The sequence below is a fragment of the Haliotis rufescens genome, unplaced genomic scaffold (assembly GCF_023055435.1).
Source record: "Haliotis rufescens isolate VD_foot unplaced genomic scaffold, xgHalRufe1.0.p SCAF_9, whole genome shotgun sequence".
Taxonomy (NCBI): Eukaryota; Metazoa; Mollusca; class Gastropoda; order Lepetellida; family Haliotidae; genus Haliotis; species Haliotis rufescens.
In genome coordinates this window covers 21,538,566-21,562,466 of record NW_025964383.1, presented here as the reverse complement: position 1 = coordinate 21,562,466, position 23,901 = coordinate 21,538,566, and the positions used below count along the sequence as shown (strand labels likewise).

The following is a 23,901-nucleotide window of genomic DNA, read 5'->3' as shown; positions in this document are numbered from 1 at the left end:
TGTTCTCTGAACGTATCCATGACTCTATGAACCGCTTGCTTGTCGGGTTTATCGATAAATTATTAGCATGGTCACAGATGTACGAGTATTGCTGTGTGAACATATGATTGACTGTCCAAATCGATTCTGTGTTGATAAATTACACTATAGTCAAAACAAAATGAGAACGCTGAGTTTGTTACGCCGAGTTGTAATGAAACGTGTCTCTTCATGACTCGGCTAATTACAGGCTTGGTAATGATTACACCAACCCTATGGGGACTCCCGGGAAATACACGTCCCCAGTTTGCCATACTCGTCGTGAAGCAGACCTAAAAGAGCTGACCCAGTGTAGTAGGCTCAAACCACTCCTCTAGCCTGGCTCAAAACACCCCCTCTAGGCTCAGCTAACCCCCTACTGGACCCAAAATGACTCCCCCTTGTTTCGAAAAAATCTGGTAATTTCACAATATGTAAAAACAATGGGGTGCAATCATCGAAAATACTGTGTTGTATCATCGAAAATATATATTATTTGTGAACGACTTTCACAGACTGTTGCAAATTAGTGTCAAAACCTTTGTATTCTTCGAAACAAATGGGGTAGTCATTTGAGCCTGGGGGGTTATCTGAGCCTACGCCGGGGGGTTTGTTTCGGCCTAAGGGGAGTCATCTGAGCCTCGGCTCTAGAGTCGTCTGACTAGGTCTTCAGCGAACAAGCTTGCCGTAAAAGGCGACTTTGCTTGTCGTAAGAGGCGACTAACGGGATCGGGTGGTCAGGCTCGCTGACTTGGTTGATGCATCTCATCGTATCCCAATTGCGCGATTGTGCTGACAAACCTGGAATCATGATTATATCTGCATAATATAAGGTAATACACAAAACATACAAATCGCCCCAGAAGAATCAGATAAGTAATCAACACAAACTTATAGCTAAAAGTAAGACTATGGGTACCTTACAATTTTACACACACTAGACTTGTTACGAAATGTTGGTTTTGTGTTTTATGGATTTAGGTGAATTGCAAAGTTTGGTTTCCATAACATCCAAGTCACAGTTTGGACATTGAGGATATCACGTGAATATTTAAAGACACTATGTCATAAAAACGTTCATATTCCCAGTCTCTGTCTTCTTCAAATAGGTAAAGGAAAATATATGACCTAAAAATACATAAAATATAAACATATGATTCAATTGAACATGTAGTCGATAACCAACTCTCAATGAATCATTAATTTAGGCGCGGATCCAGACTCACAAACGTACGGGTGAACTCGATACGTTTAAGACGAAATAACTTAATTACATAGTTCACACAATGGTTTAAAATCGACACTCCGGGTGTCCCGAACCACGGATAACTCACCACGTGTTGAGCGGTCCGTAGGAGTACGAATTAACGAGGTCGCACTGTACACGTGCTCAGCCTGAAAACACAAGACAAATACATGCACCGTCACCCTAACACACCCTGTGAACAACAAACACTCTGGGGGCGTACACGGGGATTATCGTGTAAAGTCGTGTGTCTTATTACAGGTCACGATCACAAACCCTACGAATGGCACATGCAGGTTTCGTTCTACAAGCGGGGCATCACCTGCTTTGTGGCAGGTTGGAAGTTGGAGCCAGAGTTTATTAAACTTTTAAGGTCCAGGTAGGAAGTCATTATTGACACTTTCGAGCATATTTTCTTGTTTACTATGTTATGTATTTTTTGTATACTCCAAGACGAAGACACAAGTACGTCAATGTACTGCGAGAATTTTTCATGCCGAATATTGCATACTATTTCAAACTACCGCTGTATTAAAATGACTATTGCTAGGATGGTGTATGGCGAATATTGCATGTATATTTCAAACTACAGCTGTATCACAATGTACATTGCCGGAATGTTTTATGGCGAATATTGCATGTATATTTCAAACTAAAGCTGTATTACAATGTACATTGCGAGAATGTTGTATGGCGAATATTGAATGTATATTTCAAACTACAGCTGTATTACAATGTACATTGCGAGAATGTTGTATGGCGAATATTGAATGTATATTTCAAACTACAGCTGCATTACAATGTACATTGCGAGAATGTTGTATGGCGAATGTTGAATGCATATTTCAAACTACAGCTGTATTACAATGTACATTGCGAGAATGTTGTATGGCGAATATTGCATGTATATATCAAACTAAAGCTGTATTACAATGTACATTGCGAGAATTTTGTTTGGCGAATATTAATGTAAATTTCAAACTACAGCTGTATTACAATGTACATTGCGAGAATGTTGTAAGGCGAATGTTGAATGCATATTTCAAACTACAGCTGTATTACAATGTACATTGCGAGAATGTTGTATGGCGAATATTGCATGTATATATCAAACTAAAGCTGCATTACAATGTACATTGGGAGAATTTTGTTTGGCGAATATTAATGTATATTTCAAACTACAGCTGTATTACAATGTACATTGCGAGAATGTTGTATGGCGAATGTTGAATGCATATTTCAAACTACAGCTGTATTACAATGTACATTGCGAGAATGTTGTATGGCGAATATTGCATGTATATTCCAAACTACAGCTGTATTACAATGTACATTGCGAGAATGTTGTATTCCGAATATTGCATGTATATTTCAAACTACAGCTGTATTATAATGTAAATTGGGAGAATGTTGTATGGCGAATATTGCATGTATATTCCAAACTACAGCTGTATTACAATGTACATTGCGAGAATGTTGTATGGCGAATATTGCATGTATATATCAAATTACAGCTGTATTACAATGTTAATTGGGAGAATGTTTTATGGCGAATATTGCATGTATATTCCAAACTACAGCTGTATTACAATGTACATTACGAGAAATTTGTACGGCGAATATTGAATGTATATTTCAAACTACATGCCATACTATATTAAACTATAATACTATTTCAAACTACAGCTGTATAACAATGTATTACATTTCTAGAAAGTTGTATGGCGAATACTACATGTTGTTTTCAAACTACAGCTGTATTACAATGTACAGTTATTTCTACACAAGGCTCCTTGTACTTTCACCCGATAAAAGGACGCGAAGAAGCCTCGTAATATTGTTGTTAAAGCTTTCGTGAAAGTAGAAGACTAACTTGATATATCATCTGCCTCTAGGAAATATCTGGGGTGTCCAAATGAGAACATCGGTGAGGATTCGTTTCCAAAACAAGTACTAGAATCTTAGTCTGTCTTACAGACCCTGATACAAATATATATCAAATACAGCCCATGCAAGTCTATAATGTTTGGCAAGTCTAGATCACTGCAGTATCTGAAAATGAAGAGAGTCACTGGGCTCCTTTTTATTATATTTTTATTAAGATAACTAAACAACTGTTTTTTTATGTACGATATGTTCATTTCAGAGACTAGATTTTAGTCTACTAGATTCTGTACTTTACTAGGAAGTGTTACCCCAAATATAACATTTGTTACATTCTACCACTTTCTAAATATCATTTTGTATTCATTCCTTATTATTTTCTTAGAGAAGCTATATTCCAGGCGCTCTTTTCCAGTCTGCATGGTAACTTTGTTACCAGCCGCCTGTGTATATCTGCCATTCTATGCCATGCGTTGTTCTCATATCATAAATATTTTGAGCCAACATATTATTTAGAAACAGAAATAGATTTGATTGGCTACACAACACCAGAAGCATATCTGGTTTTTTTTCCTTTTCACAATTTACGCAACGAGTTATGACCATATAATAAATAGTGTATCTCTTTTTGGCTCATCGAAACGGAAAAGCCGTCAATGATGGCCAAAGGGGCATAACTCTGTATTTAATTTTACGACATTAACCAATCTATTCTCGTATGTTTCCAATTACAATTGTTAATATGATACGGTATTCTGCCATGTAGTTCAAGTAGAAACAAACTGTAGTTCTAAATATACAAAATGTTCGCAATAAATAAATAAAAAGACAATGTCGTTATTAGAATGCCGTTTACGACAACTACAAAGGGAGAAGAAACTACACTACATGTGGAGATTGACAGATGGACAGACGGTGATTATTTCCTATCTGTACACATTTCTGTCAAACCTTAGGTGTGCATAGATCAACCATGTACATATCTTTTGTCCAAAAATCACTCAGTATTTATCCTTGATTACAGTTTGAGATCTCAAGCCATTTGAACACACATGTAAACAGAAGAATTTCGAAGACGGGCTACTGTCATGTTCTGCTGGCGTGATTTTGTTAAAATTCGAGATTTCAGTTGACGGTTTCAATCGCAGTGGGTTAATTTCATTTCAGTTGTTTTTTTAAGTCAACGTAATAAGGTATGATGTTTATTTAATTTTAGTAAGTGATGTGATTTTTTAAGTCTGTGTATTATGTCACCATGGCCGGTATGTATATATTTCTTCCCGAGTTCTGCATGAAATGTGCTGATCAGACACGCTTGGTGAGAAATTCACCATCAGTTGAACTTTTTAACATACGTCTACGCCCATGCTGTGACAGCTGTCTGACATTGCGATCACGACTCGAAAGTAATATAGTGTGACTACTCTTACCAGACACAATAAGCAATTCTTTCGTAGCATTTATCATGTTAATATAAATAGAGAAATCATCCATGAAATTTGTTTTGATCAACCGAATGCCACAGAATGCAGCTGTGTGTAACTTGTTAGAACAAGAAGCTATTTCACAAACACACATCCTCCCTCAACTCGTGCTTGAGTACCCAATAAGATTGTGCTTTTTTTATGACTTAATTATATTTATCAATAAGAGTTCAGTGTTTAGTCTTCTGAAGCTTTCTTGTTTGTTCCAGCTATGAAAAGCAAATACTGTATTTGACGTAATAAGCACCCAGGGCGCTATCAAAATTAGAACTGGGGGACTCTTATTAGAATATTATTTTGGTGGAAAAAACAGTTGAAAGATAAATTTCGGGATTTATACTGACGGCCTGAACTGTTTATATACGACGGATATATTTTTCCAGAATTTAATTGCCTAAAAATTAAGGGTGCATATAACACACAAGTGCACATTATACACGAATAAATAGGTCTTGTGTACATTGATCAATCAGATGGGGGGCTAATAATTGGGATTGTTCACTTGCCACTATATTAGCAAATATTGCCGTGGGCGCTTATTAGAGCGGTGCGTTTATTACGTCAAATACGGTAGTATATATAACTTATAAAATGTAAAACAAACCTACCTGTGTGTTAGGTTTCCATTGTCATAACTTTCTGGGACATGTTGATCTCTATGCGTCGTGCATTGAAATTAACATGATTAACAAAGTACGTTGGAATTAGTTATATGTCCCCTTAGCGTGAGTGAGTTAATATTTAACGTCACGTCAGCAATATTTCAGCCATATTCGAGTCGTCAATAGTGGACTTAAGTTTTGCTGAAACAGACCCAGCCACGAATCCTCGTTGGAGCCCTAGCGTGTAGAATGAGGAACAATGGGTGACTTCGTTTTCAGGTTGCACACACAGCAGAGAACTTCATGTCACCACTTCCTGGTTTGGGGCGACTATACTTGTCGTAAAAGGCGACTAACGGGATCGGGTGGTCAGGCTTGCTGACTTGGTTGATGCATGTCAATGTTCCCAATTGCGTGGATCAAGGCTCATGATATTAATCACTGGATTGTCTTGTCCAGACTTGATCATTTGCAGACCGCCGTCATATAGCTGGAATATTGCTGAGTGCGGCGTTAAACAACCAACCAACTTCCTGGTTTGGAAGAGCAGTAACAATACAACAAGAAGCAGTTTTCTTAATTAACATAAATCATCTTGTCTGAGACAAGTAGCATGTCAGACAAAAATATGCAAGAAGCCAAGTTTGGGCTAGTACTCCAACGTTTTTGTCCCAGTCTTACATTTTATGGTCCGTAATGACTTGACTACAACTCTGTAGCAGACTTGTGAAATTATATGTATGTTGCTAACCCTGAATCGTTCAATAACATGATGTTATTCCTGTCATGACTGACCCATGAAGACCCCGGGTGGGATAGGTCTTCGGCAACCTATGCTTGCCTTAAAAGGCAACTATGCCTGTCGTAAAAGGCATCTAATGGGATTGGGTGGTCAGGCTCGCTGACTTGGTTGACTTGTCATCGTATCCCAATTGCGTGGATCAATGCTCATAATATCAATCACTGGATTGTTTGGTCCTGACTTGATTATTTGCAGGCTGCCGTCATACAGCTGCATTATTGCTGAGTGACGCGTTACACACACACACACACAAAAAAAAACAACCTTTCATGATTGTATTTTGTTCATAAATTGTTATCATGGTTATATTTTATGTAATAAAATCATTCGCTCAGAGCTCCACATAAGCTGCGTATCTGCGTAAAACACGCATCAGAAATGCAGAAATACGCAGTAAAATAAAATCCAAGCGTATCAAATACGCAACGAACATTACAAATACGCTACAAAAATAAAACTTGTGGGTATCATCAAAATATTGTGAAGTCACCCTGCGTATTCGATTAGCAAATCAGCAACTTATTTTGAAATTATAAACGGGCACTCCGTCAACCTTGCCAAACTCCACGATGACAGTTACATCATGATCATTTGCCATCACACTTTCTTGTGGAAGTATCGCAGTATTTTTGAGTCCTATAAAGCTCTGGAACCCACACGACGCCAGTTTGCAGGGACTAGATGAATAGTGTTTTTAAATATTTAACTTAAATACCCACATGTGTAAAAACTAGTGGGTAACAGAAATTTGAATACCCAGATAGAATTACTAATACCCAATGATTTTAAAATGCATGGGTAAAATACCCACAACACCTTATCTGGAGCTCTGTCACTTGATACAGCGCATTCGATACAGAGTTGGTCTGATCCAACAGCGAGAAAGTAATCGTCCAAGATATCCTGGCTATTGTTTACCTAAGTTTATTTTGGCATGAGACCGTGAGTTTTGTTTTGTGTCACATTTAGAAATTCTGTAGCTGTATAAATAATTGTCAGTAAATCGCCAAGGAAACTGTAGTGGTTGATAACATGAGCATGGAACCATATTCTGTCATGGCCTTAATGTTAGTGCCTTGATTCAAAAACTTTGGGAGCAGCATAAGTGAGTGAGTATGGTTTTACTCCCTTTTTAGCAATATCACAGCAGGGGACACCAGAAATGGGCTTCACACATTGTACCCATGTCAGGAATCGAACCTGGGTCTTCGGCATGATGAGCGAACGCTTTAACCACTAGGCTACCCTACCCCCCCAGGAGCAACATAAAAAAAGGGGTGACTGCTTTGGCTATTTAGTGATAGTGTTGCAATAGTACACCACAGTATTGCAATAGTATTGCGATAGTTATCAGATATTGCAGGGTCAGAAATTGGCACTAGTCCGCTGAGTAGTCCTGTAGTCCTTGCCAAACTGCCAAATAGTTAAGGTATCATGAGGACAAGTAGAAATTTGCCATTTTTATGGGTTTTGCTTCATGTTAAGATTAGAAGGGGGGCACGGATGGCCCGGTCGTCTAAGGCGCAGCGATTCGCTGTGCAGAGTTGCGTCCCTTAGGCACGCCAGAAACCTATGATTGTGGGTTGTAATCCCGGTTTTGATGTTTCTAGGTTTGTCAGCACCATACCCGTGCTCGTGGGTTTCACCGAAGTGGTAAACGTCTGAGACCTGCATCACTTCGGGCTTTCCTCCCACATTAAGCTGACACGCCGCAATATAACTGGAATAATGTTAAAAGCGGCATTAAACCCAACTCACTCACTCACTATCATTATAAGGACTAGTGGACTAAAACTGTTGTATTGTAATTACTATTGATCTGATCTGACATATTTAATCTCTTTCAGAATGATGTAGCATAATGGCAACCGCAGCTAGATCGACCTCAAGATCCTCCAAGACCAACGGCCATGTAAGCAGCTACCAGCAGTCACAATGGGATGACGTCCTTCCTGTACCCAAACTCAGGTTCTCTGTGGCATCTGTCCTCGTCTTCTGTCTGGCGGTACTGTGTTTCGCGAACAGCCATGATGGAGACTTTGTGTTTGACGACAGTGAAGCCATCATTGCCAACAAAGACTTGCTTCCAGAGACACCGCTTCAAGCCATCTTTGCTCATGACTTCTGGGGGAGAAAGTTGGACTCAAAGACGAGTCACAAGTCGTACAGACCTCTCACTGTGATGACTTACAGGTACTGATTGTTTCCCTTCACTTATTGAGATCGTCTCCGTGGTCTAGTGTAGAGCGTCCGCCCGGAGAGCCGAAGGTCCGGGTTTGATCCCTGGCCGCGTCATACCAGAAGATGTTAAAAGATGGTACTTGTTGTTACCCTGTCTGGCGCTGAGCATTAAGGAGCTTAAATAAGGACTGGTCGACTTTGAGTCAGAATACTGTGTCCGAGGGGTATTTCATGTTAAACTGCGGCATGGTATCTCAGTGGGCTAGCACTATAAAATAGGCATTAGTCCGAAATAGTACAAGCGGCCACACACACATGTACATGAATGCACGTTGCGCAACATTAAACCCCATTTCACATCACCCTTCACGGATTGCTTGCATCCCAAGCTGTTTAGTTGGGATATCTGTTCTTCCATCACAGAAGCCCATAAGGGGGTCCCACCCGTGAAGATCCGGGGTAGAATAGGTCTTCAGCAACCCATGCTTAAAGGTGACTAACGAGATCGAGTGGTCAGACTCACTGACTTGGTAGATGAATGTCATCATATCCCATTTGGATCGTCTGGATTGTCTGGTCCAGTTTTGATTATTTTCAGACCACCGTCATGTAGCTGGAATATTGCTGAGTATTCCAAAGTACTGACATACAATATCGGCCATCTTATAGACTTTCCGGAATTATTTTTTTCAGTCATCAGATTTTGAATTTAGAATTTTGAAAAAATATTTTTCAAAGCATAATCTGGAATGGAAGTCACCATTTTTAAACTAGTGCCATGATGCCAGAAAAAGATGGTTAATGTTGACTAATGTTGTTAGTCAATTAAATGGCCAGTCAAAGTACCTTATTTTCTTGAGTATACTGCGCACCCCCCTCTAGCGGATTAAATATTTTTTATATTTTTTTTATTCGAATATTATGCGCAGGAAAAAAAACCACCATACCACTTCAGCGAATTCTGGTAAACAAACGGATGATAAGAAACTTGGTCAGTACAAATTTGAGATAAAGAATCACCAGACATGTTGATTTACTGTTCAAATTGTATTTTTTGTTCTGCTAGGCATTGTTTTACATCCAGGGATTAACATTACCTTGTGTATTTTCTCGTACACTAAGCCGGAAACAGCAATTAGCTGTACACACGTTTTCTTGGAATTTACCGTTGATTCGGTAAAAAACTTACCCAATTATATAACTTTAAAGGATTTTGATGCAAGGACCGGGAAAAATTGGATCTGAAACTATTTTTTTTATCATGAATAATATATTCCAATATCTTGTTATTTTAGTTGCAGCTTTTATTAAATATGTTTAAAATAATAATGCCCCTAACATGCCTAAGCGTAGCACTTCACTATTGTCGGTTATTTATATTATAGTCAAGAAAATATGGTGTGTAAAACTAAAGGTTGTTCTGGTCATATAGTGTAATGTCCTCTGATCTTTGTATCTCTACAATGTCCGTTGTTTGCTCCAGGTGGAACTATGCCTGGGCAGATGGGCTTCATCCTCGGGGCTTCCACGTTGTCAACATCGTCCTGCACGGCTTGGTGTCGGTCATCTTCATGGCAGTCTTCTCTGTCCTCATGTCTGGTTACCAGGTGGACCAGGAATCTGCCAGGCCGGTGTTTGCCTCGCCCCGAGCTGCTCTCCTGTGTGCTGTGTTGTTTGCTGTGCATCCCATTCACACCGAGAGTGTGAGTAGAAGTTGTTAAAAATTACTGAAAATGATGCATTTGGGCTAATAGTTATATACACTACGAAGCAAGAAGTTTCATCTCCAAACACACATGCAAAAATACTTCAGCCATGACACCTATTAAAAATTGAGTATGCCAATAAACAATTAAAGAAAAGTTTCCAAAACAAACCAGATGGCAACTTTAAAGTTTTCAGAATTCATTATAAAATTAATCTTGTGATGAAGGTTTTCTTGTCCAATTTGGCAAAATGTGCATGGAAAATATTGTATTTTGTTTTCAGGGTTAATTTGATGTTTAAAGGATAGTACGTCAACGATTCTGTGTTTCTAAATCATACGAGAAATCATTTTTGAGTGTAACGTCTCATGCATGTATCAAGTCTCAAATCAAAACAATAGAGCTCTGCACAGTGAAGCCGACAATGCAAATGCTGCATAAACTGGCTTCAGTCTGTTGTTTTTTTCTTATTAGAGGAAAATTGAAGAGAAAGCTCATGAGTTACAAAATTCTAGTTGCCTGCCCGATTAGATTAGAAGCCAGAGTTTATCAAAGCCTATATTACAATATAAATATGCCTCAGTCGTATGAAGCCAATCACTCTCCTACCCAAAGTTCCTTGCGGCCAGCCGACTTCCTCTGTCACATCGTACATAGTCACATCGTTCATGTGTTTTTCATCTCATGAAATGTTTTACTTTCATTAAGAAAAGGGGCGGTCTGGTAGCCTAGTGGTTAAAGCGTTCGCTCGTCACGACGAAGACCCGGGTTCGATTCCCGACATGGGTACAATGTGTGAAGCCAATTTCTGGTGTCCCCCGCCGTGATATTGCTGGAATATTGCTAAAAGCGGCGTAAAACCATACTCACTCTCACTCACTCATTAAGAAAATATCCTAGAACGTAAAAAACTATTTTCATTTGCGTATTTATACTGCCATTAAATCCCTACGGATACAGTCACTCGATGTAAAATATATTGTCATGCACCTCGCTGTGTAAGTTGTAGAAGTATATGCAAAACAATCACACCAAAGGCTTGCATTAGACCCGTCTGTTCGTATTTCAGAACGAGTGCTGTTGTTTACAAACAAGAGAAAAGTCCGTTCACATGATAAGCCTACACTAGAGGTGTGGTCACATGATAAGCCTACACTAGAGGTGTGGTCACATTATAAGCCTACATTAGAGGTGTGGTCACATGATAAGCCTACACTAGAGGTGTGGCCACATGATAAGCCTACACTAGAGGTGTGGTCACATGATAAGCCTACACTAGAGGTGTGGTCACATGATAAGCCTACACTAAAGGTGTGGTCAAATGATAAGCATACACTAGAGGTTAGGCCACATGATAAGCCTACACTAGAGGTGTGGTCACATGATAAGCCTACACTAGAGGTGTGGTCACATGATTAGCCTACACTAGAGGTGTGGTCACATGAGCAGACAAATTCCCTGGTTGTATAAGGCGAGCAAAGCCAAGTTAGCTTTTGCGTTGTCAGCTATTGTTTACAAACAAAACTTTAGAATGGTCAACGTCCTGTCCCTTTAACATGGCTATGGCCAGGTACAGCGCTCTTAAAATGTCGCTTTTGCTTCAAACATTGATATTGAGATAATCCAAGGTCTTAGAACAAATAGTTAATAATTGCAACTATTGAAGACCCTGTTTTGTTGTTCAACTTATGTCATTCGCGATTCACTTCGGGATTCAACTGTGCCCACGGCTTTACACACATCTAACTGATCTGTGAATCAAGCCCAAATTCATGGCTTCTGTTGTTGAACATTTCTTTGATTTGTCACACCATAAAAGGAGATATCCCGCTCCTTAAATGCGTATATTCATTTGGGAAATTCCATACATCATACACGGCTATCTATCCCATAATGTAGCATTTGGCAAGTCTTGGTGTTACTAGATATGAAAAACAACTATTCGACAATGCAAAGTCATGTTAAGCAACCAGCTGTATTTGTCGTAGGAGTCCTGTTTTCTGGAAGAATGAGATCCTGTCAGCCGTGGACAAGGACGAGGTTGTTATAGTTGTCCTAGATCTGTCTATACGATAGACCATGTCATATTTCTAAAGCAGCTGAGAATGTGTTTAGGTATCTCAGGTAGAGCCACAGCATCGTTTTAGTCTATTTGCATCATCGATCCCAGTGTGTGACAACTGGCAAGTCTGTTTCTGAACCAAGCCACTGGCTGTATGAAGTCCTGCAAGGGATCTGTGTAACACCCACTCCTTTTCACCGTGTACATGATTCCCTGTGAGTTTTGGGATGAAAGTCAACATTCTAAAACTAACTGATGACAAAACTGAAGTCCTTCTCGTGGGATCACGTCAACTACTGCAGACGATTCCACAATCACATGCAAAATCAGAGACGTTCTAGTCACTTCATCTGCACAAGTAGAGAATCTTGGCATTATATTCTGCTCTAACATTTCACACAAGTAGCAGCATTATACAAGACAGGTCATTTCTATCTTGATCAGATTGGAAAGCTCTGTTGATATCTCTCTCCAAAAGCTTCCAAGATGCTAGCACAATCACTTCATTTCTGAACTTGATTACTGTAAGTGTAACTCTCTTTAATACGGAGTACCACTAATTTCACTTCACAAACTACAGCTTCCACAGACAACAGCAGCCAGAATCGTCACCAGGACGTCCAAGCAACATCATTTAACACCATTTCTCAAGCAAGTTCATTGGCTCCCAGTTTCTAGATTTATAGAAGGATGACTTTTAAGATGCTGTTCAGTGTTAGAAACTAACATTTTTGGTCTACTAGTCCTGTTAATGATAACATATAGCAAAACCCTTAAAATGGCAAATTTCTTCTAGTCCTTATGATACCTTTACTATTGGGCAGTTTGGCAAGGACTACCATGACTACAGGACTAGTGCCAATTTCTAAAGCTGGCACTGTTCCACATATGCACCTGTGTATATAAGGACCCTTGTTAAGCCTCACAAACCAACCAGAGTACTGCTGTCACAAGATGAAGAGCTTCTGCAAAAGCATCAGTGCAGAACAACTATGGTTGAACGTAGTTTCAGATGTGCAGCAGTAAACTCTCTGGAGGTCTCTTCCAGGACACATCAGAACAGACCTGTGAAGATCCAGGTCTTCAGGAACCCATTCTTGTCACTGGATTGTCCGGCCCAGACTCCATTATTTACAGACTGCCGTCATATAGCTGGATTATTGCTAAAAGCAGAGTTAAACAACAAACAAACTGATAACAAACAAAATATCAGAAATGCCGGCATGATTTCGAAGGGGTTGAAAACTTACTTGTTCCATATGACATCCTGTAGCAATAACATCTAAATGAACAGTCTGTGCATATCATGTGTATATATACATATATGCTGGGTGTAAAGTGCCTGTGAACAAGAAAACTGAAACTTCAGCCATGTATAAATAGATTAGATTGTTGCTGTTGTTGTTGTTGTTGTTGTTGTTGTTGTTGTTGTTGAGTATTTCAAAAGAACATAGCAATGTTCCTTTGAGCATGCATGATTTGGGAATAGATGTTTTCATTGAATCCTCTAATTTAACCATGTTAAAATTAAGATGTTTTTTCTTTTTTCTGAAAATAAGACAGTATATATAATGTTAATTTGCAGCCAAAGAAGTGTGGAGTCTCCAAAATGTCATGTACAACTATTATATTTTTTTATTTCTAAAGACCTTCAGTTTGAATTATTCAAATGAACCCATTATATATCAGATATGGTGTGGTATTAAAACCCACAAATCCTATATGGTTATGTTGTCTGGTCCCTGGCGAGATGTTGAAACCCGTAAATCCTATATGATTGTGTCATCTGGTCCCTGGCAAGGTGTTAAAACCCATAAATCCGATATGGTTGTGTTGTCTGCTTCCTGGCGAGGTGCTAAAACCCGTAAATCCTATAAGGTTGTGTCATCTGGTCCGTGGCGAGGTGTTAAAACCCGTAAATCCTATATGGTTGTGTCATCTGGTCCCTGGCAAGGTGTTAAAACCCATAAATCCGATATGGTTGTGTTGTCTGCTTCCTGGCGAGGTGCTAAAACCCGTAAATCCTATAAGGTTGTGTCATCTGGTCCGTGGCGAGGTGTTAAATCCCGTAAATCCTCTATGGTTGTGTTGTCTGGTCCCTGGTGTGTGTTAATTTGCCAATTGTTATGATTCCAAATAAATGTTCAATTCTCCCACATTAGACAGACCATACTAGAGATATTTAGAAGTTCTTCAGTTATTTGTTCTTCAAGGCCATTTTGGACATTTCCATGACAATGGAAGCTGACATGAACAATTCTGTTTCATATCCTCTTCATGAATAAATAAGAAAATTAAACTTGAATAATTGATTTTTTTTTTAATTTGGGGTGCTTTATCTGGCCTTAATGGTTAATTTTGTAAAACAAATCTGTTTAAGGTTCTGTTCAAACAAAAGGTTTTTTTGTGAGAAAAACTTTAGGCATATGTTCGGGCAGGTTCTTTCATCAGCTCATTAAACAAGAAGAGATGATTGATTAGTTGACATATGTATATTTTATATTCGTGCGTGCATATATATATATATATATATATATATATATATATATATATATATATATATTTTATACACGCAAGCACACACGCACGCATGCATACGTTTCAGCTGTTCGTCTTCCTTGAACATGGATGTCTCATTTTAGATATACAATGGTGACTGCACTACTGTAATTATATATAAGTCTGTGTTTGACATGGCAAGCTTTGCTTATAAAGTCCTTAACACTAAGATCTCCTGGAAATGATGTTTTGGGCACTAGTAAGTGATCAGCTAAAACAATCTATCAGTGCACCATGATATAGTTTCTCAGCGCTGCATGCAATGAAACTATACAGCATTTTACTGGAGCAAGAGTAGGCTGTTGAGAAATGTTTTAAATCAATAGTATGATAAGATGTCAGTTTACAAACATATATTCAGGGATTTACAGGGCTGCTTATTTTTCATGTTTTGGGGACTGAAATCTTTAAACTGTAGGAGTCCCAGGTGAAACATGGGATACACTGACTACAGTATTCTACTACAAGTGATGTAAGATGTTGCAGGATGTATGGTATGATTTTTAATAATTAAACAGGAAAATTAAATTTAAGTGGTTCTAAATTTTGAAATAGCAGCATTCATAAACATTCATAGCATTTTTCTGTGTCCCTATTGGATGCACTCTGTATATTTGTTTTCCTCCGATTTTATGTGTATATGATGCAGGATTGCACGTCCAGTAAATCTGTACACTGTATGTAAAACATGATGAAGGCAAGGCATTATCAATTATGGTCTGATGGTTGGACCAACTGTTGCTAAAATTATTTTCACACATTTTTACACTTCAATAATGAATCATGAGGCAGTCTGAACATGTACTGTCTTGGAATAACGTGAACACAATCATATCATATCATATCATATCATATCATATCATATCATATCATATCATATCATATCATATCATATCATATCATATCATATCATAGTGTATATTTACATATCATATCATATCATATCATATCATATCATAGTGTATATTAACACATCACATCACATCACATCACATCACATCACATCGAACTATAGTGTATATTTACATAGTGTATATAGTGTGTATTTGTATAGTGTATGTTTATGTAGTGTATATGTATATAGTGTATTATATAGTGTATATTTATATAGTGTATATATAGTGTATATTTATGTAGTGTATATAGAAACTAACAGTTTTCGTCCACTGGTCCTTATAATGATAACATATAGCAAAACCCTTAAAAATGGCAATTTTCTACTGGTCCTCATGATACCTTTAACCATTGGGCAGTTTGGCAAGGACTATAGGACTAGCGCCAATTTCTAACCCTGTATAGTGTTTATAGTGTATATTTACAGTGTATATAGTGTATATTTACATAGTGTATATAATGTATATTTACATAGTGTATATACTGTATATTTACATATTGTACATTTACTTAGTGTATATAATGTATACATCGGTATATTTACATGGTGTATATAATGTATATTTACATAGTGTATATTTACATAGTGTATATAATGTATATTTACATAGTTCATATAGTGTATATTTACATAGTGTATATTTACATACAGTAGTGTATATACTGTACATTTACATAGTGTATATTTACATAGTGTACATAATGTATATTTACATAGTGTATATAATGTATATTTACATAGTGTATATAATGTATATTTACATAGTGTATATAATGTATATTTACATAGTGTATATAATGTATATTTACATAGTGTATATAGTGGATATATACATAGTGTATATAATGTATATTTACATAGTGTATATAGTGGATATTTACATAGTGTACATAGTGTATATTTATGTCTACTTGCAAAATCATTGCTCATTTGGTAGACAAATGGTTAAAGCGTTCACTCATCACGCCGAAGGCTCAGGTTCAATTCCCCACATGGGTACAATGTATGAAGCCCATTTATGGTGTCCCCCGAAGTGACATTGCTGGAATATTGTTGAAAACAGTAAAACCATACTCACTCACTCATTGGTCTGCTTTTTCTTTTAATAACAGTAATCTTATGTAACCTTGACCTTGCTGTGTTGCAGGTTGCTGGGGTCGTGGGTCGGGCTGACCTGCTCTGTGCCTTGACCTTCCTACTATCATTCCTTCTGTATGCCAGGGCATGCCTCCCACGTGAGTTGTGATGTTTTCAGAATACCTCTCTTTCTGACCTGTTGCTGTAACCCTCCTTGCCATTAGGGGCGGTGGGGTAGTCTAGTGGTTAAAGCGTTCGCTTGTCACGCCGAAGACCCGGGTTCGATTCCCGACATGGGTACAATGTGTGAAGCCCATTTCTGGTGTCCCCCGCCGTGATATTGCTGGAATATTGCTAAAAGCGGCGTAAAACCATAGTCAGTCAGTCCTTGCCATTATGTTATTTTTTCGGTTGCAGTCACAGAACTAATTGCCTGTACACCACTATTACTTCAGGACTCGAAATACCACATTGTCTTTCTGAAAAATTAAACATTGTTCTAGCAACTTGATGATGACATCATATTTGAGAGGGAAGTGTCCAGAGAGGTGTTCCCCATAGTTGTTGCTGAAAATTGTGAAAATATCCGGGAAACCAAACATAATCCCCCTTCATAAATGGACTTGTCAGACTTTGCTGAGGTTGGATTGTATTAAGTGAGTCTTCATCATGTTCATTATTTAAATATGTGTAAATATTTTTAAGGCTTGTACATTTTATTAACATCCTTAAAGAGGCTGTACAAAATGTTGATAATCTCATATACGAAATAAATGATGAGTGGTCGTTGTTTATTGTATATTAAAACGCTTACTTGTTCATATAATATCGATCTATGAACACACCCAATACCTCTGAAATTTATTTTCCATACTACATCACTAATCCATGTATTATGTGTAATTTGTCATGCTTCTTATCTTAGGCTTGACATCATGTGAACACGTTCATATTACATTTTACAAGGGTATGGGTGGCCCAGTCGTCTGAGGAGCCGCAATTCGCTGTGCAGAGTTGTGTCCCTTGGGCACGCCAGAAACCTATGATTGTGGGTTCGAATCCCGGTTCGCCCCGATTATGTTTCTAGGTTTGTCAGCACCATACCCGTGCTCGTGGGTTTCACTGAAGTGGTAAACGTCTGAGACCTGCATCACTTCGGGCTTTCCTCCCACATTAGGCTGACATGCCGTGATATAAGTGGAATACTGTTAAAAGCGGCGTTGAAACCCGACTCACTCACTCACTCCTTATATTGAGCCCTGTAGTATGGTGCATTCCATCAAGTAGTGAAGGAAGGGAATGCGCACTTCTTGCAATCTTCCGCTGCTGTGGGTACTGTGGACAGGGATTTATCTAGACTTCTTAGAGGCCGGTATTCAGCACCTAGGCCGCTACAAATGTCAGTAAATATTCCTGAATTTGAAGTGAATTCCTGTGTTGTAAGTGGGGCAATGGGGAAGAAATTCTTACAGTTAATTTATTATGGCCTCAAAGTTATCTTGGTGTTTATTGTTTAACGCCGCATTCAGCAATATTCAAGCTATATAACAGCAGACTGTAAATAACCCGATGATTGACATCATGAGCATCAATGTATGCAATTGGGGTACAATAACATGCATCAACCCTTTCAGTGAGCCTAAGACTACCCGGTCCCGTCAGATGCCTCTTGCGACAAGCAGAGTCGTCTTTTACGGCAAGCATGGGTTGCTGAAGACCTATTTTAACACGGATCTACAATGGTCAAACACAATAAACTAACTATAAGGTCCGTGTATGATCAATCAGTTCTAGTTTTACCCCTGACATAAACCGAGATCAAACTACTTGTGTGTATGGAAGTGAGGGTTGAAGATATTTTCTGTTTGACTTGTTTCAGGTTCGTCTCAGGTCAGTTACCGTCCCGAGTCCTTCTCCCTGGTGTCTCTACTGGCCAGTATGTGTCTGTGTGTCGTGTCCACCTTCTGTAAGGAGCAGGGCATCACTGTCATAGTAAGTGTAGTCAGTGTTTCATCCCTGGTCAGTTACCGTCCTGCGTCCTTCTCCCTGGTGTCTCTACTGGCCAGTATGTGTCTGTGTGTGGTGTCCACCTTCTGTAAGGAGCAGGGCATGGCATCACTGTCATAGTAAGTGTAGTCAGTGTTTTATCCATGGTCAGCTACCGTCCTAAGTCCTTCTCCTTGGTGTCTCTTCTGGCCAGTATGTGTCTGTGTGTGGTGTCCACCTTCTGTAACGAGCAGGGCATCACTGTCATAGTAAGTGTATTCAGTATTTCATCCCTGGTCAGTTACCGTCCCGAGTTCTTCTCCCTGGTGTCTCTACTGGCCAGTATGTGTCTGTGTGTCGTGTCCACCTTCTGTAAGGAACAGGGCATCACTGTCATAGTAAGTGTATTCAGTGTTTCATCCCTGGTCAGTTACCGTCCGGAGTCCTTCTCCCTGGTGTCTGTACTGGCCAGTATGTGTCTGTGTGTGGTGTCCACCTTCTGTAACGAGCAGGGCATCACTGTCATAGTAAGTGTATTCAGTGTTTCATCCCTGGTCAGTTACCGTCCCGAGTCCTTCTCCCTGGTGTCTGTACTGGCCAGTATGTGTCTGTGTGTCGTGTCCACCTTCTGTAAGGAACAGGGCATCACTGTCATAGTAAGTGTATTCAGTATTTCATCCCTGGTCAGTTACCGTCCCGAGTTCTTCTCCCTGGTGTCTCTACTGGCCAGTATGTGTCTGTGTGTCGTGTCCACCTTCTGTAAGGAGCAGGGCATCACTGTCATAGTAAGTGTATTCAGTGTTTCATCCCTGGTCAGTTACCGTCCCGAGTCCTTCTCCCTGGTGTCTGTACTGGCCAGTATGTGTCTGTGTGTGGTGTCCACCTTCTGTAAGGAGCAGGGCATCACTGTCATAGTAAGTGTATTCAGTGTTTCATCCCTGGTCAGTTACCTTCACGAGCCCTTCTCCCTGATGTCTGTACTGGCCAGTATGTGTCTGTGTGTGGTGTCCACCTTCTGTAAAGAACAGGGCATCACTGTCATAGTAAGTGTATTCAGGGTGTCATCCCTGGTCAGTTACCGTCCCGAGTCCTTCTCCCTGGTGTCTGTACTGGCCAGTATGTGTCTGTGTGTGGTGTCCACCTTCTGTAAGGAACAGGGCATCACTGTCATAGTAAGTGTATTCAGTGTTTCATCCCTGGTCAGTTACCGTCCCGAGTCCTTCTCCCTGGTGTCTCTACTGGCCAGTATGTGTCTGTGTGTGGTGTCCACCTTCTGTAAAGAACAGGGCATCACTGTCATAGTAAGTGTATTCAGTGTTTCATCCCTGGTCAGTTACCGTCCCGAGTCCTTCTCCCTGGTGTCTCTACTAAGCTCTGTATTCAAAACCAGTGGCTAAAAAAATGTTTCTAAACTCGGGCCTAATTCTAGCTGCTCAAAGAATTGTTACCCCTCTCTGGCTTGATACTATTAGCTAAATGCAATGTTACTAAGCTTGGACTTCTTACCAGTGGCTAAAGGAAATAATACTAGCCTCAGTATTTGGATGGCTGCTAAAGTCCAATCATCTTGTACTTCCAGGGTATCTGTAGTGTGTTTGACGTCATCGTGGTGTGCAGGGCCAACCCCTTCCAGCTGCTGCCATTCAGGAAACCAAAGAAATCTGAAGAGAATGGTCATAATGGGTTCAATAATAACCATGTCAAAAACAAGGTAAGACAACAGAGAGGAAGAGAGTGGAGGATATTCACAGGAAGTGACGCCCATACCATGATGATGCTTCTTCATCATGTTCATGAACAGAATTGTTTATCTTTTTCTTTTCATAATATTTTTTTCTGCTTGTTATTTTTATTTATTTGTTTTGTTGTTGTTGTTTTGTTTATGTTTATTATTATTATTTTTGTTGTTTTCATTCATTCATTCATTCAAAAGGTGACTATGCTTGTCGTAAAAGGCGACTAACGGGATCGGGTGGTCAGGCTCGCTGAATTGGTTGATGCATGTCATCGATCCCAATTGCGTGGATTGATGCTCATGATATTAATCACTGGATTGTCTGGTCCAGACTCGATTATTTACAGACCGCCGTCATATAGCTGTAATATTGCTGAGTGCGGCGTTAAACAAAAAAACCAACAACCATTCATTCATTCATTCATTCATTCATTCCTTCATTCATTCATTCATTCATTCATTCATTCATTCATTGTTGATGTAATGGTTGATAGACTAAGGAAAGCATGGTATAACTAACTTCTACCCCACTCCAGGCAAGGTCATATTTATTTGGCTTTTCCATTTAAGGTAATATATACTTATAACAGCTGATAACAGTAACATAAACCAACCAATTGTATTTTCAGCAGCTATTTGTAAATAATGGTCAATGACCACAAATATGCAAATACTAAATGGTTCATGTATATTTAAGGGTGTTGAGATATGACAAAGGTAGGTCATGGTTTTGTATATTTGTTTTCTGTTTCAGCCGGAGATATCTCCATGGGTGAAGGGTCTCATCGTGCGTCACCTCATCCTGTTAGTGACGGGCGTGTCACTCCTCATCACACGACTACGGGTCATGGGATCAACAACACCCATATTCCAAGTGCATGATAATCCACATTCCTTTGTGAACGGCACAATATTGAAAGTAAGTGTGATCTACAATAACACAGACAAAATATGACACATATTAACACTGTCCTGTGGTAACACTGATTCATTAAAACACTGTCCTGTAACACTGACCAGTGATAATACTGACTATTAATGACACTGACCAGTGATAATACTGACCATTGATAACACTGACACATACTTGTTGTTACCCTGCCTGGTGCTCGGCATTAATGGGCTAAAACAAGGACTGGTCGGCTCGGAGTCAGTATACTGTGTCTGAGTGGGGCATTCATGTTAAACTGCGGCATGGTATGTCAGTGGGCTAGCACAATAAAATTGGCATCAGTCCGGACTAGTACACACACGTGCATGCAGTCGCTCTATAAGTGCAATAATCTTGGATGCAACAGTAAGCTCTGTTTCACCTCACAGAGAGCGGGAAGCCCTGGGTTCTATCCCCGGGCGTGTCATACCATAAGATGTTAAAAGATAGTACTTGTTGGCTTTCTGCTTTAATGGGACAAAACAATGACTGGTTGGCTTGGAGTCAGTATAGTGTGTCTGAGGGGGTATTCAGTTAAAACTGTAGAAAACCGCACCCATGGATGCACACACGGCCGCACGCACACATCGCTATATAAGTGCAATAATGTTATTTGTGACGTCGGACTCGCCTCAATTACAATGATGCACAATTACAGTGACACATTGTGACAATATTATTACAGTGGCACTGACAGACATTCGTGGAAGTATAGTTATTGTTATACACTTAAATTCCTATTTGTTTTGCAGATTTTGAACTACAACTACCTCTATGCAATCAATTCCTGGCTCCTTTTAAATCCATGGTGGCTGTGTTTTGATTGGTCGATGGGCTGTATACCTGTCATCACCTCATTGGCTGATCCCAGAATACTGGCAGACATAGCTCTCTGGGCTGTCTTTGGTGCTTTATTGTTCCAGTGTTGCCGAGGAGACCTTACCCAGGATCGCAGGTGAGCTTCCCAAACTCTGTGAGTGTCTGTGCCTGTGCCTGTGCCTGTGTATGTGTCTGTGTATGTGCCTGTGCCTGTGTATGTGCCTGTGCCTGTGTATGTGCCTGTGTATGTGCCTGTGCCTGTGTATGTGCCTGTGTCTGTGTATGTGCCTGTGTATGTGACTGTGTATGTGCCTGTGTATGTGCCTGTGCCTGTGTATGTGCCTGTGTGTGTGCCTGTGCCTGTGTCTGTGTGTGTGCCTGTGCCTGTGTATGTGCCCTTGCCTGTGTATGTGCCTGTGCCTGTGTATGTGCCTGTGTATGTGTGTGTGTGTGCCTGTGCCTGTGCTTGTGTCTGTGCCTGTGTATGTGTCTGTGTGTGCCTGTGTCTGTGTGTGTGCCTGTGCTTGTGTCTGTGCCTGTATGTGTGCCTGTGTTTGTGTGTGTGATTGTGCCTGTGCCTGTGTGTGTGCCTGTGCCTGTGCATGTGCCTGTGCATGTGCATGTGCATGTGCCTGTGCATGTGGTTTGTTCAAACGTATCATTCAGCAATATTCCAGCTTTATGATAGCGGCCTATAAATAATGGAGGCTGGACCAGACAATCCAGTGATACTATGCCCAGCAATCCTTGCTGTCGGTACATTGATACATGGATAACTATAATTGAAAGTTAGGTATTCCTGCTGCTGTGAACGCTTGAATGGCTATCATCCCCTCCCTCTCCACTCATCACACAGTATAATGCCCCCATCGATACTAGTATCTTTGTCTATTGATACCATCTATCAACAAATCTCCCTCGCACCCTGAAAGATACACTTCAGGTGTTGTAACAATTAATTCTGTGTCGCCAAAATTCTAAACTAAAACATGCAAGTGTTGAATAAAAATGTCATATAAACAGATTGGATCTGACGTCATTAAGATCCAAAATGGCAAGTGTAATGCCATGTCCTTCAACAATGTCTGCTCGCTCATTTATGTGTATCAGGAGTCCTTTACGACATATTTTAAGTCAGTCTGTCGCCAAATAAAGCAATGCATCCAAATATAATAGATTCATAGACTTAAAACCAAATACTCACAGATAGGGTATTATATATCTGTTCGTAAGTGAACAATCTCATTAAAATCAGATCTAAGTTCTCGCTGCAGCTAAACAAAGATCTGAGGACATCCCGTTACGGGTCACGTCAGACCGACCTTGCGCGAACTTTGACCGACCAATGGAATGACCAATCAGAAGGCAGCTTTCTTGTGCTCTACGGCACTTATTTCAAATTGGCGACTACGCTTCAAAACATATTTTGACAAATTCTTGATTACAAATTTGAAACCTGAACAAAAGAACATTCTGAAATGGCTAACAGATGGTCTAGATTGTATTGATTCATTCGTTAAACCCGTAACTATCGCTTGGAGTTAAAGTTTTCGAGGTTGCATGATTAGAAATCACATTCTGACTGTCACTTTCATAATCTGGTAAGCGATGCTCTAATTGGTCGGATGAAAGGTCGTTCTGACGTGACCCCTAATGGGATGTCCTCAGATCTTTGTTGAGTGGTAGCGAGAACTGAGGTCTGATTTTAATGAGATTGGTAAGTGAATTGATAACAGTGAAGTGAGTACTATGACATTGTTACTTGCCTCAGGTTCGCCCAAATTATGTGTCAGGGTTTGTCAGCACCATACCTGTGGTCGTGTGTTACAAGTGGTAAACGTCTGAGACCTGCATCATTTTATGGCTTTCCTCCCACTTTAAGCTGGAACAACTCGAATTCTGTTCAAAGAGGGC

General features: G+C 39.7%; 1 protein-coding gene across 1 annotated transcript in view; it reads left to right on the top strand.

Annotated features, from left to right (window-relative positions):
- The first annotated feature begins 3,998 nt into the window (after positions 1–3,998).
- LOC124144712 (protein O-mannosyl-transferase TMTC4-like) overlaps positions 3,999–23,901 on the top strand; it is a 36,047-nt gene continuing 16,144 nt past the window's right edge. The window contains exons 1-8 of the mRNA XM_046514251.2: positions 3,999–4,063; positions 7,884–8,229; positions 9,701–9,920; positions 16,587–16,674; positions 18,396–18,508; positions 20,082–20,213; positions 20,992–21,156; positions 21,921–22,123. Of these exons, the coding sequence (XP_046370207.2) occupies positions 7,898–8,229; positions 9,701–9,920; positions 16,587–16,674; positions 18,396–18,508; positions 20,082–20,213; positions 20,992–21,156; positions 21,921–22,123 (1,253 nt within the window). The 5' untranslated portion in view covers positions 3,999–4,063; positions 7,884–7,897. The remainder of the gene's footprint in view (positions 4,064–7,883; positions 8,230–9,700; positions 9,921–16,586; positions 16,675–18,395; positions 18,509–20,081; positions 20,214–20,991; positions 21,157–21,920; positions 22,124–23,901) is intronic.